The sequence below is a fragment of the Terrapene carolina genome, unplaced genomic scaffold (assembly GCF_002925995.2).
Source record: "Terrapene carolina triunguis isolate 2854851 unplaced genomic scaffold, T_m_triunguis-2.0 Scaffold192, whole genome shotgun sequence".
Taxonomy (NCBI): Eukaryota; Metazoa; Chordata; order Testudines; family Emydidae; genus Terrapene; species Terrapene triunguis.
This window is the reverse complement of record NW_020664543.1, coordinates 10,552,139-10,565,512: the sequence shown is the minus strand read 5'-3', so window position 1 is coordinate 10,565,512 and position 13,374 is coordinate 10,552,139. Positions and strand designations below refer to the sequence as shown.

General features: G+C 39.2%; 1 protein-coding gene across 1 annotated transcript in view; it reads left to right on the top strand.

Moving 5' to 3' along the window:
* The window catches only part of STXBP4 (syntaxin binding protein 4), a 116,664-nt gene that overhangs the window by 4,426 nt on the left and 98,864 nt on the right, over positions 1–13,374 (top strand). Inside the window, exons 4-6 of the mRNA XM_026654605.1 lie at positions 5,799–5,905; positions 6,299–6,488; positions 10,231–10,309. Of these exons, the coding sequence (XP_026510390.1) occupies positions 5,799–5,905; positions 6,299–6,488; positions 10,231–10,309 (376 nt within the window). The remainder of the gene's footprint in view (positions 1–5,798; positions 5,906–6,298; positions 6,489–10,230; positions 10,310–13,374) is intronic.

Here is a 13,374-nt window from a genome sequence, read left to right as displayed (position 1 = left end):
CATTAGCTATTGCCAGGCCAGAATAAAGGGAATATCCTATCGGCCAACTTAACTCCACCTCCACGAGCAGCGTAGAGTCGAGGCTGATGTGTTTAGGTCAACGCAGTGTCAGTGTAGACACTACATTACTTACGTCGATTGTTTCTGGCTTTCAGGAGCTGTCCCACACTGACAGTATGGTCGATACAAGCACTCCTGGTAAGGACGTGCACCACCGACACAAGGAGCCAAGTGTAGACACACCCAAGCAATGTAATTACTGCGGTGGCTGTATGCCGATGTAAGTTAGGTCGACTTAATTTTGTAGTAGGAGTACTTGTGGCACCTTAGAGACTGACAAATTTATTTGAGCATAAGCTTTCGTGGGCTACTGATGAAGTGGGCTGTAGCCCACGAAAGCTTATGCTCAAATAAATTTGTTAGTCTCTAAGGTGCCACAAGTACTCCTGTTCTTTTTGCGGATACAGACTAACACGGCTGCTACTCTGAAACCTGTCATTAATTTTGTAGTGTAGACATGACCTTAATCAGAATATAACAGCTAAATACCAAGTGGAATAGATTGTTTAGCATAAGTAGTGAACACATATTTCAAGGGACCATTCCAGGTGAACATCCCTCCAGTCATAAGGAGGAACAGAAAGGGGCAGGGGGGAAGCAGTTGGGCGGGGATGGTTTTTAGTGGCTTATAGATTGTTGTAATAAGTCATAAATCCAGTGTCTCTGCTCAGTCCATGATTTTTAGCGTCTAGCAAAGTTATGAATTTAAGCCCCTGGCTCGTCTTTTGAAAGTGTTGTGTAGGTTTCCTTTCAGAATGAGGATTGATAAAGTTTCGCAGACTACAAGAAGAGCTCTGTGTAAGCTCAAAAGCTTGTCTCTCTCAGCAACAGAAGCTGATTCAATAAAAGATATTATTTCACCTACCTTGTCTCTTTTCTATTCTGGAACTGACACAGCTACAACACTGCATACAACAGTGGGACATTTTGACATGTAAATATTGATTGTGTCTGCAAAGCAAAGGCATGAATGTTTAACAACATTAATTGCACCTGCAATGATTTGTGCCCTCAAAATTCTGCCTGTGGTTATTTGTGACCACAGATTTGTAGGTACAGAAAGGGAGGGCAGGTTAAGGCCAGACTGCAGATCAGGAAGCAAATTGGAATGCTACCTTAAAACTGCTTATTTATGGATAACAGTGATTCTTCTTTATTCAGTCTTGTTTTGTTATAGCTACCAAAAACATTTTACCGTCTTAACCCGTGTAATTTAGTGCCCATTCCTTCACTGTTGTGGTCAGTGGGAGCAAGACTAGGTCATTTATTTTCATACTGTACTGTAACACTAATACAGTTCAAACAGTCAAAATTTGAGGCTGTATTTAAATCCTCATCTTCTTGAAATTTCTCAGTTTAAAATGTGATGTTTGCCATGTGAGCCACCAGAGGGCAGCATTGCAGTTGGTATTTTTGTACACTGGCGGCAAATAAAAAACAAGCTGTTTATCTTTGTGGTCAAAGACAAATATTAAACAACACAATATAATGTGTTATAAAATCATAGTGTTCAAGCAGCTAAAATATAAGTATATGTATGTTATAAAATTTTATATATTTGTTCCTTCTCAGGCCAGCATATGTAGGTTTACTAATTTCAACATTTTATTTTTTCTGGGGATTTTTTATGAAATATTAAAAAATTGAATGAAGGTAGAATTTTGTATTTCAGATCTTCCAAATTTTCCATGCAATTAATTACGTATAGGTTCAGAAACACAGGTGCATCTTGAATGTGTATATTTTTTTGCCATATATTAGTGAAATATAGTAATTTTACAATCTATAAGCATAAGCTAGAAAAAAGTATGACAATATACAGAATGATTAATAATTCTCAAGTGAATTCTCAACTATACTGTGATTTATGCCCACTCTAAGGCCCATTTACACTGCCAGAAGAGAGTAAAAGGACTTCAGTGTAAATGAGAATTCAGGCCCCCTTTTTTAAAGTGTTGTCTTATGACTATCTGTAACAGAAATGTGGTATGCCTCTATGATTGCAGAAAGTTGCAGATCAATCTGCTTCTCCCATTGCGGAGGTGGAGTTATGTCAACAGGAAAGCTCTCTCCCATCGACTAAGAGCGTCTTCACCAGACCCGCTACAGCTGCATAGGTGCATCTGTGCCGATTTAAATTTGTAGACCTGCCCTCAGTATCACAGCTAAATACAAGGTGGAAGAGATTGTTTAACATAACTAGTTAACATACACCTCTACCCCGATATAACGCTGTCCTCGGGAGCCAAAAAATCTTACTGCGTTATAGGTGAAACCGCGTAATATCGAACTTGCTTTGATCCGCCGGAGTGCGCAGCTCCACCCCCCTACAGTGCTGCTTTACCGCGTTATATCCAAATTCGTGTTATATCAGGGTAGAGGTGTATATTCGAAGGGATAACTCAAGCTGAAGAGGCCCATTAAAACCTCTTCAGTAATAGGGGGGGGAAAGGGTTAGAGATTGTTGTAATAAGCCATAAACCCAATGTTTTTATTAAGACCATGATTTTTAGCATCTAGTAAAGTTATAAATTTAAGCACCTAGGCTTGTCTTTTGAAGGTGTTGTGCAGGTTTCCTTTGAGCATGAGGACAGAGAGGTCAGAGTGATCGCTTTGTAAAAAGTGTTCACCATAGGTGATATGGTGTTTTTGTCTTTTATCATTTTTCTGTGAGAGTTCTCCAAGAGCATAGTGATTGTCTGGTTTCACCCACATAGTTTTTGTTGGGGCATATAGTGCACTGGCTGAAGTACACTCCATGTTGTGATAGGCATAGGACCCATGGATCTTGAAAAGCGTGTTGTGGGAGGTATTGATCATTGTAGCAGTGGAGATACATCTACAGGTTTTGCATCTGTTATTCAGGCAGAGTCTGGTGCTGCTTTTTTTTGATGTGGCCTGGTCTGTGAGGAGCTTGCTTCTGATGATGAGGTTGTGGGGGAGGGGGGTGTTTGAAGGCCAAAAGAGGGGGTTGGGAAAGATTTCTTGCAGAGTATAGTCCCCCATCGAGTAAGGGCTGGAATTGCTAAATGATACCCTGTATGGGTTTCAGTGTGAGGTAGTACGTGACGACTAGGGTTGTGTGGTTGGAGAGGGTTTTTTTCCATTTCCTCCCTCTCCCTCCCCCTCCCCCCCGTATTGAAACAGGTTCTCTTGGGGTATTTGGGTGGCCTGTTCCATGATGCAATCTTTACCTTCAAAAGATGAGCCTATCACCCAATAACCCTCCTTTTTTGTCCTATGACTCCAGACATGTTAATCATAGAATATCAGGGTTGGAAGGGACCTCAGGAGGTCATCTAGTCCAACCCCCTGCTCAAAGCAGGACCAATTCCCAACTAAATCATCCCAGCCAGGGCTTTGTCAAGCCTGACCTTAAAAACCTCTAAGGAAGGAGATTCCACCACCTCCCTAGGTAACCCATTCCAGTGCTTCACCATCCTCCTAGTGAAAAAGTTTTTCCTAATGAGCCACTTCAGTTTAAAAGGTCCCTTAGAATATGTGTTAACTACTTATGCTAAACAATCTGTTCCACCTTGTATTTAGCTGTGACACTGAGTCCCTCTTCCAGACCTGATCTGTGCAGCTCAAAAGCTTGTCTCTCTCACCAACAGAAGTGATATTATCTCACCCACCTTGTTTCTCTAATATCTTGGGACTAACATGGCTACAGCACTGCAAAAAAACAGATAATGTTGTTGTTCTTATTCCTACAGTTCTCTTCTGCCTCCATCGATGAAGTTAGGGCTACTCTACACTGGCCATGTTAAAGCCGCAGCAGCGCTTTAACGTGGCTTGTGTAGTCGCGGCAGAGTGCTGGGAGAGAGCTCTCCTAGCGCTATAAAAACCGACCTCCATGAGAGGCGTAGCTCCCAGTGCTGGTGCACTGTCTACACTGCCGTTTTACAGCGCTGAAACTTGCTGCGCTCAGGGGGGTGTTTTTTTACACCCCGAGCAAAAAAGTCGCAACACTGTAAAGTGCCAGTATAGACAAGCCCTTAGTCTCTCCTCCCTTGTTCAGATCAGTCTGATTCAGGAGTGCCTGAAAAGTCCTTGGAATAGCTCTGAAGGGTGGCTTCTTTGAATACAAATTAATCGAGCTCAGAGGTGATTTAACTGGTAGAGAAACTTCCCATAGTCAGGTTGTTATTCCAGGCTGGAAAAACTGTTGTCTGTGGTTAATTTTTATAGCAAATTCATTCCTGTTGTAATGCCACGGACATCTTATCTATCTTATCTTGTCAGAGCTTTTATACTGACTCACATGGCTGTAGAAGCGGAACGATTTCAGCTGATGAATTTCAATTCAGAGATGGATTCTTTGTCAGCAATATTTCCATAATTTGTGTTTTACAAACGTTAAATTCCTTTAACACCTGTCGTAGACAGACACGTGTTCATTCCATATTTGAGAACGTCGTTGTGAATGTTCAAGTCACTGAACTTTGATATAATCTATGTCAGCAGCATATAGCACCTGCCATGTTGGGATTCTAATCCTGCAACTTGTTCCATTCATTCAGAGCAGTTTGCCTGCATGGGAGCCATGTTGATTCCGGAGGGATTCTGTGTCAACACAAGGGGTCTAACCACAGTGAGAAAAATGTCAGGATTAGGGCCATAAATTGGTTAAAGGCAAATTCTAGTATATTGTGAAGAAGTGCTAACCAACCAATTGAAAAGTATTGTGTAGTCAGAGTGCATAGCCATTTTATTATTCATTTCAATGATAAGTGAAAGGCTAAACAACTGACTGACTGAGGTTCTCATGCTTACTCAAGCCATCATGGAAATCAGACATATAGTCGCTATGTTATCCTTTGTCTTACTTACATGGTAGCAAAGCAAAAAGTCTGAATCTAAAAACAAACAGCCTGCGGCACAGGCAAACAAATTGGACAGAATGGGATGGTCGGCTCCTCTCACAACTGAAAAAAAAATTATATAAAAATGGAACAGCTAGACCAGGTGAGCTATGCTTGAGATTCCTGTAGGACAGGACAAGAAATAATGGGCTGAAATTGCAGCAAGGGAGATTTAGATTAGACATTAGGAAAAATTCCTAATTGTAAGGGTAGTTAAGCACAGGAACAAATTGCCTAAGGGAGGTTGTGGAATCTCTGTTACTGGAGGTTTTTAAGAACAGGTTAGACAAAGACCTGTCAAGGATGGTCTAGTTAATACTTAGTTCCCTGCACTGAGGCAGGACTGGACTAGATGACTTTGAATCCTACATTTCTATGATTCTGTGGTTGTCAGGCAATTAATAATATAGTGTTTATTAAAAATGAATAGTATATAGTTGGGTGGTTGGAAAAATTGGTCAGCATATTTTTCCCTCAAAGCAGTTATAATAGTGAGTCTGGTGCATCCATAGCTTTTCTGCACGGTAACAATTTTTGAATGTTTGATACTGATTTATAGAACCAAATTGTTGAATATAGTATTGATTGTTTCTTTGTGTCTTTTGAAATCTAGCACATACAACACGTTCTTTCATTGCATAGTTATTCTACTAAGCAGCAGCACAAAAGATGTATATTACCAATGGAAACTACTAATTTACAGATTAAACATATTGGTCCAGGCAGAAAGTCTGGACAGGCTTGACTGTTTCTTAAATTCATAGGTTCAAAAGTACATGTTAAACTGTTGCAATTAGAAAATTGTTTCAGTTGCATCTTCATCAACAATCAATACAGAATGCCACACTTGGATTCTTTATTGTTACTGTTTAGGATGGACGACTGAAGCCTGGAGACCAGCTTGTATCCATAAACAAGGAGTCAATGATTGGAGTCTCCTATGAAGAAGCAAAAAGTATAATCAACAGAACAAAGCTGAGGTAATTATTGTACTACAACAGCTAAACCCCCAAAGTGAAATCTTCTACAAGTTTTCTTTTGAGTAGTTTGAAATATTTTGTGAAACGTGGTTGAAGTAAGAAGACAAGTTCATGCCTCTGAAATATTAAATACTCATATTACTATAAAAAAGCTCAAATATGTTCCCAATCTAAGTGATGCAAAATTGTTAGGAAAATTTACGAGCTCAGTCACAAATGCTACTCACCTGTCCTTCACCTTCATAACTGATGATGAGGAATGAAATAAAAACAAGTGTCAAAAAAATTCTCACCCCAATGGGGCTTGGACAAGTAGAATTTTCCAAGGCTGCTTTATCATTTTATGAACAGTGTTGCATATAATATATGTAAACCATTTATTTTTAAATTTAGATCTGAATTTGCCTGGGAGATCGCTTTTATCAGACAAAGAGTTTTTCCCAGTTACTTTGAAAATCCTCACAGTCCTGGCATTCTCTTGACATCTGCTGCTGGATGTGGACAGCAACAGACACGACTCGCGTTTAATCTTCTTTCACCTCCTAATGAGAATCCGGCTTCAAAGGTGTCCACACCCTACACTGTGAGTACAGTCTTGTCTCTTGTTTTAAGATAAGCCAAATAAGAGATTAATTTTCTAAATTAAAGAAATCCTATTGCAACTTTTTTCCATATTTTAGTATTAGATTAATGGCATGTAGTTACCATTCCAGTAAGTAAGTGATTGGACCCCTCCTCAGAACATGCACTTTCCTGTGGTATTCCTGGGAGCTTTCTGGTAGATGTGTAAGATCTCTCTAGAATCAACAGTACTGGCCAATGGAATGAGAATATTAACTGAAATCATTAGTTGATTGGTCATCTCACTTCTCAATTAAATCTTAATTGTGACCCTAGGTTGTCAAATTCTTCTTTTGAAAAAATAAATAATATCTAACCATTTCCATTTTATATTTCAGATATGGAGGAGATTTTGAATATTAGTAAATAGTGAAGAATAATCTGTTATTTAAAGATTTTTTTTTACAATGCTTATTACCATAACATAGGGGTTTATATACAAAAGGGGTCGGCAACCTTTCAGAAGTGATGAGCTGAGTCTTCATTTATTCACTCTGATTTAAGGTTTCGCGTGCCAGTAATACATTTTAACGTTTTTAGAAGGTCTCATTCTATAAGTCTATAATATATAACGAAACTATTGTTGTATGTAAAGTAAATAAGGCTTTTAAAATGTTTAAGAAGCTTCATTTAAAATTAAATTAAAATGCAGAGCCCCCCGGACCTGTGACCAGGACCTGGGCAGTGTGAGTGCCCCTGAAAATCAGCTCGCGTGCTGCCTTCGGCACACGTGCCATAGGTTGCCTACCCCTGATATACAACTTAAACCGAAAAATGAGAATTACATGAAGCCATGTACAATTGTTGAAGAGATTGAAGGGAGATTGAAGTGTTCACTTACTGGCTTTTGTATGTTACCATTCCTGATGTCCGATTTGTGTCCATTTATTCTTTTGTGGACGGACTGTCACCACTGGCCATCACATACAGCCCCCAGCTAAAACCTCTCCAGTGCATTATGCACGATCTACAACCTATTCTGGAAAATGATCCCTCACTCTCTCAGACCTTGGGAGGCAGGCCAGTCCTCGCTTACAGACAACCCCCCAACCTGAAGCAAATACTCACCAGCAACTACACACCACACCACAGAAACACCAACCCAGGAACCAATCCCTGTAGCAAACCTCGTTGCCTACTCTGTCCCCATATCTACTCTGGCGACACCATCAGAAAGGTTATGCCCAAATAAATCTGTTAGTCTTTAAGGTGCCACCAGACTCCTTGTTGTTTTTGTAGATACAGACTAACACGGCTACCTCCGATACTTAATTAATGTAGCACATCGTTAGTGCAGACAAAACTATTTTAGTGTGCGATGGTGTGAAAGTTTTGAAGACCAGAGAAAGCTGACTATTTTAGAACAGACCTCTGTTTTCTGTCTTTTTTAAAATATATTTAATTTATAGTTCTTTTTAGAGGTGAACAAAATATTCTATTTGAATAAGCTGGAATTATAAAGTTATTTTTTAGACTATGTAGTCAAAGGAGATGGTTCCCCTGTGTCCATATTTGAAATAGTTGGATCACAGAAACCCCCTTGGGAGCTGCCACCCGATGTGCCAAGACTACCCCTGCTTCTGTTTTCCCTGCCAGCTCAGGACTCCAGCACCCTGTCTTGCTGAGTCAGACACTCCTGTCTGACTCCAACACAGACCAAGGGTCTGAATCACTTGTCCCAAAACTGCAAGTTTACCCAAAAACAGCTCACAGGAGTGTGCTTGTCTTTAGCACTTAGATGCCCAACTCCCAATGGGGTCTAAACCCAGATAAATCCGTTTTACCCTGCATAAAGCTTATGCAGGGCAAACTCATAAATTGTTCGCCCTCTATAACACAGATAGAGAGATATGCACAGCTGTTTGCTCCCCCAGGTATTAATACATACTCTGAGTAAATTACTAAATAAAAAGTGATTTTATTAAATACAGACAGTAGGATTTAAGTGGTTCCAAGTAGTAACAGACAGAACAAAGTAAGTCACAAGCAAAATAAAATAAAATGCGCAAATCTATGCCTAATCAAACTAAATACAGATAATCTCACCCTCAGAGATGCTTCAGTAAGTTTTTCTCAGACTGGACACCTTCCAGGCCTGGGCACAATTCTTTCCCCTGGTACAGCTCTTGTTCCAGCTTAGGTGTTATCTAAGGGATTCTCCATGATGGCTCCTCTCCCTCTCTGTTCTCTTCCACCCCTTTATATATCTTTTGCATAAGGCGGGAACTCTTTGTCCCTCTGGGTTTTCACCCCCCCTCACTGGAAAAGCACCAGGTTAAAGATGGATTCCAGTTCAGGTGACATGATCACATGTCACTGCAAGACTTCATTACTGACTTGCCAGCACACATATATACAGGAAGACTCACAGGTAAACACAGTCATCTGCAGACAATGGTCCTTGTTAATGGGAGTCATCAAGATTCCAAACCATCATTAATGGCCCACACTTTACATAATTACAATAGGCCCTCAGAGTTAAGTTTTATATTTCTAGTTTTAGATACAAGAGTGGTACATTTCTACAAATAGGATGATCACACTCAGTAGATTATGAGCTTTGTAATGATACCTTACAAGAGACCTTTTGCATGAAGCATATCCCAATTATATTACATTCACTTATATTTTTATAAAACCATATAGACTGCACAACGTCACAGATGCCTTTGTATTCCTTTTCAGAAACATCCTGTGTAGGGTGCAGCTACTCTTTTTTGGTGTTCATTGTGATGGTTATTCTGCAGATAATGAACCTCAGAGACTAGAAAATATTACCATGTTTTTTATATTGCTATTGTGTAATGCTAATTTTGTATACACTTACGGCTCTGCCAGAGGGACAGAGCCTTTCAACTATAGCTTACCAGGTCAAGTTCAGCTGTGGTCCCTAATGACTCACTGTTATTTGATAGTTGTTCAGGAGGCTATACCTAATTACTTTGGTATCAGTCCATTTCCCTGTTCCATTTTGAACTAATGCCCCATCTGCCAATAGTCTTGGCAAAGAGGCAAAAATTGGATACACCATGAAAGACAGTCACTTTTGCAGCTTTCACCAGCACTAAAATTCAGGTGCAGAAAACAAGATGAGGGGAAAACAAGCCCTGTAAAACAACCAGAGCAAGTGTTTATCTGCTATAGAAGTTTTTCTAATATGTTAAATGATTTACAGTATACTGCACCCTATTAAATATGTGGCAAAGTGGCCCTCTTCTGTTTCAGCACTAGGTTTGACACTTTTAGTACAAACCTCATCAGTAATGATCCATAATAAGTTTTCTAATAAAATGTCTAATTTATGGGCTTTTTATTAAAATATCTATGTAATAAACATCACATATGCTTTCTGAATTGAAAAACAACTCTTTAAAAGCCGTAAAATCATCAATGTGGGCTATACCTCAGACAAAGCAAGTTTACATTGGCTTCAATTACTTTTTAAATAGTACCATATAAAAAGTACTCTGTAGTGCTTAGGCACAGTGGGTATACCACAGTAGCCTTTACATTCTGAATGTCATTGCTTTTTATTGTGCCTGTAAGAGTTTAAATGTAACATTGGTTTTTGGCTTCAGTATTCTTCCAGTATTGTTTTAATCTACCCAGCCACCCATTTTTTTAAAGGTTAACATATGGTTCTAGTCTGGTCTTTGACCTACTTTAGCAAATGTCATTTCATGACTTGTGATTTTCTTTCATAGATGAAAACGGGATTCAAGAAAAGAGAACAATCTCCAATTACTTCTGCAGACAGCAGCCCTGCTGATGTGTCTTCTACTGGTAAAGGCTTATTTAATTTTTTTCCCCTGATTTTTTGCAATTACTCTTCCACAGAAAGTAGTACACAATGTGATTTACTAGGCTTTAAGGAAGGGTGTATGGGCCATTTTTCTAGCAGTGAATAAAAAGCTAAGATGAATGGATTGTTCAACAATCCCTGTCAAATATAATTTACGTTGGACAGTTTCTTGGACAAATAGTTGAAACTAAACAAAGACAAATGATCATAACGTTTCAGTACAGCAATAGTAATCAATAGATTCAGTTGAAACCAGATAATGAAGACTCACATATAAATCAAGACTAGGTTGTCATAGAAACAGTGCTTTCTCAGTTTGATAAAATGCTGTAGAAATATATTGTGTGTATTTTTTTTTTTTAAGGAGGGCAGTTTTTTTTTATTTTAGGAACATAATTGTTAAAGTGGCTTATATGTGATAATCACATCTCTAGATATATATTTTGGAGGTGCTGAAGGAAAAATAATCAGAGATCTGATCTTTCACAACAACTAGATCTGACTTGACAGTGATAAATCCCTCAGTGAGATTATTTGTATAGTATTTATGAACAATGAAAATGCACAGGCATGACATACACACTTACATTGGTGTCAAGTATGGCTACACTAATGGTTGTGCTCTGTACTGCTATGCAGTAAACCTGGAGCCCTCTTACCACTCAGTTGGTACAAATGGGGGCAGTGTGTTCATTACATCTGCCTCTCTAATTGATCAGTCCACATGACCAAGAACTCCTGTCTAATTTGTCAAGAGAGGGAGGACCAACACAGAGGACCGTAATGTCACTCCACTGACATTACCTAAATTGCGCTAGAGATTAACGTGACCCATAGTAGATACCCTAATTCCAAATGAAGCAGTCTGATTGGGATCTTCACCAACTTTGCATAAGTAGAGAGATTCCCTAAGGGGTTAACTGGCTGAATACCAACCTTTGGAACTGGAGAGGTCACAGTATTGCATGCAGCTTGAGTTAAATAATCAGACCTCTTGATCATATTGCCCATGAAAACTACCATGACTAGATTAGATCAGAAGCATTACAAGACAAAGGCTCCTTTGACCTACCGTTTAGGGCTTCTTTTTTAGTTAAAAGGAGGGGGTACATGTGAGCTGAGCCACATCTTTTTGGGATCTTTTTGGGATCCAGACTTCTCAATGTATTTTTAAATGAGAGATCTATGCAAGAGACAAAATACAGTGTTTGGGGGCTTAATAGGGATGAAAATATCCCCTTCCCTCCCTGCTCAAAACAGTGGGGCCCTATATCTATTTTGATCACAGTTAAAGATTTTGGACATATGTGGTAAAGTCATCCTTCCCCTACCCTATTCATATACTATGGGGAAAAAATTCAGCCATCCCAAGGGGTTGGCTTAGTGAGCATAATGAGTAATTATGGGTCTAAGTGCCTATTCTTCAGGATTGACACATGCAGTTTAGTTGTAGCCATGTTGGTCCCAGGATATTAGAGAGGCAAGGTGGATGAGATACTCTTTTATTGGATCAACTTCTGTTGGTGAGAAAGACACGTTTTTGAGTTTACAAAGAACTTCTTCACTGAAGAACAGCCCTGTGGAAGCTTGAAAGCTTGTCCTCTCACCAACAGAAGTTGGTTCAGTAAAAGATATTACCTCACCCGCTTTGTGGCTCTCTAACGTGCAGTTTAGTGAGGGCCAGATTCTCAGCTGGTGAAACTTCATTGGCTTCAATCCACAAATAGAATTGAATTAATTGGATTAAATCAGATGAAGTCAGTGACACTACATCAGTTTATACCAGCTGCGAATCTAGACCTCAGTTTGGACATTTGTCCCTGCGTCTCCACCAAAAAAATTCATTTGCCAAGGACAGTCCCCATGGGAACCGATTCCCAATGATATTTTAAAAGGGACTAAGAAGGCTACAGTGTATTACAACATAAACAAGGTGGCTCTACCAGTTGCTGTACAATCTATACTATACTATCCCGTATGCTATCTCTGGGCTTCCTTCGTTCCATTCTCATTTGACAACATGTCCTTGACTGAAACTGCTACTTCTGTCACACACCTCTTCTTCAACGCTAATGTGAGACAAAGATCCAAGCTCTTGGATCAAAAATTGCTGTGATTAAGAAAAATCAGCGTAACTTTGAGACGTGCTTGAAAAAATTCATGCATAAAGCCAATGACCCAATAGTTTTGTGAGCTTAGTATGCACACACTGACTTCAGGGGATCTATTCCGATTTACTCTAGCTTATGATGTAGCCTGCTGTCTTTAGAATTTAATATAGCATGCCAACAGTATTAGTGTTACAGGTTTCCAAAAAGATGTTTTGTTGAGCATATATGGAGAATATAAATTAGTTTGAGCTTGGAAACAGATATTTTATGAATTACAAAATCCAGTTTTGTTTTGTTTTTTTGTTTTGTTTCTATTCTGTGTTTTGGAGATGGTCCCAAGCTGCAGAGTCCTGAGGTTTTCAGATGCAGATTTTGGTTTGAGCCCATCTCAGTCTCCATCTTGATGAAATAATAAAATAGGACGAAGAACTAATTAAGAACACTAGTTAATATGTGATTGTTTCTCAGAATTTCAGCCTTTTAATAAGAAGTGTTTTGAATTCCTTTCCAAATTAGGGAATTTAAGAACTTCACATTGATGAGCCTGTCCATAGCATGTCCCTCTTTGTACTTAGCCCTCTGCAAAAACTCAGCAAGTGGATTTATTGTTTGTTCTATTTTAAATAAAACGTTAGTGCATCTAAAATCTAAGTGAAGCTACAAATTTGCTGCGGTGCATATAGCCAGCAGTCAAAGGCCCTGAAGAGCCTCCTGCTATTTTCCTGGTGTACTGAGATGTTTCTCCAACAGACTGAGAAAGCCAGAGCACTCTGGCAAAGCTATAGTTGATTTTTCCTGTATTGTTTTCCCTGCAAATGAAATCTGTAGGTGTGAAATCTTTTGTGTTGGCTGCTTATAATTTTGGACTCACTTTTCCCCAGAATTTATAATTTGCACATAAGGGAAAATAAACAACTGCAGCCGAATCCTAATGT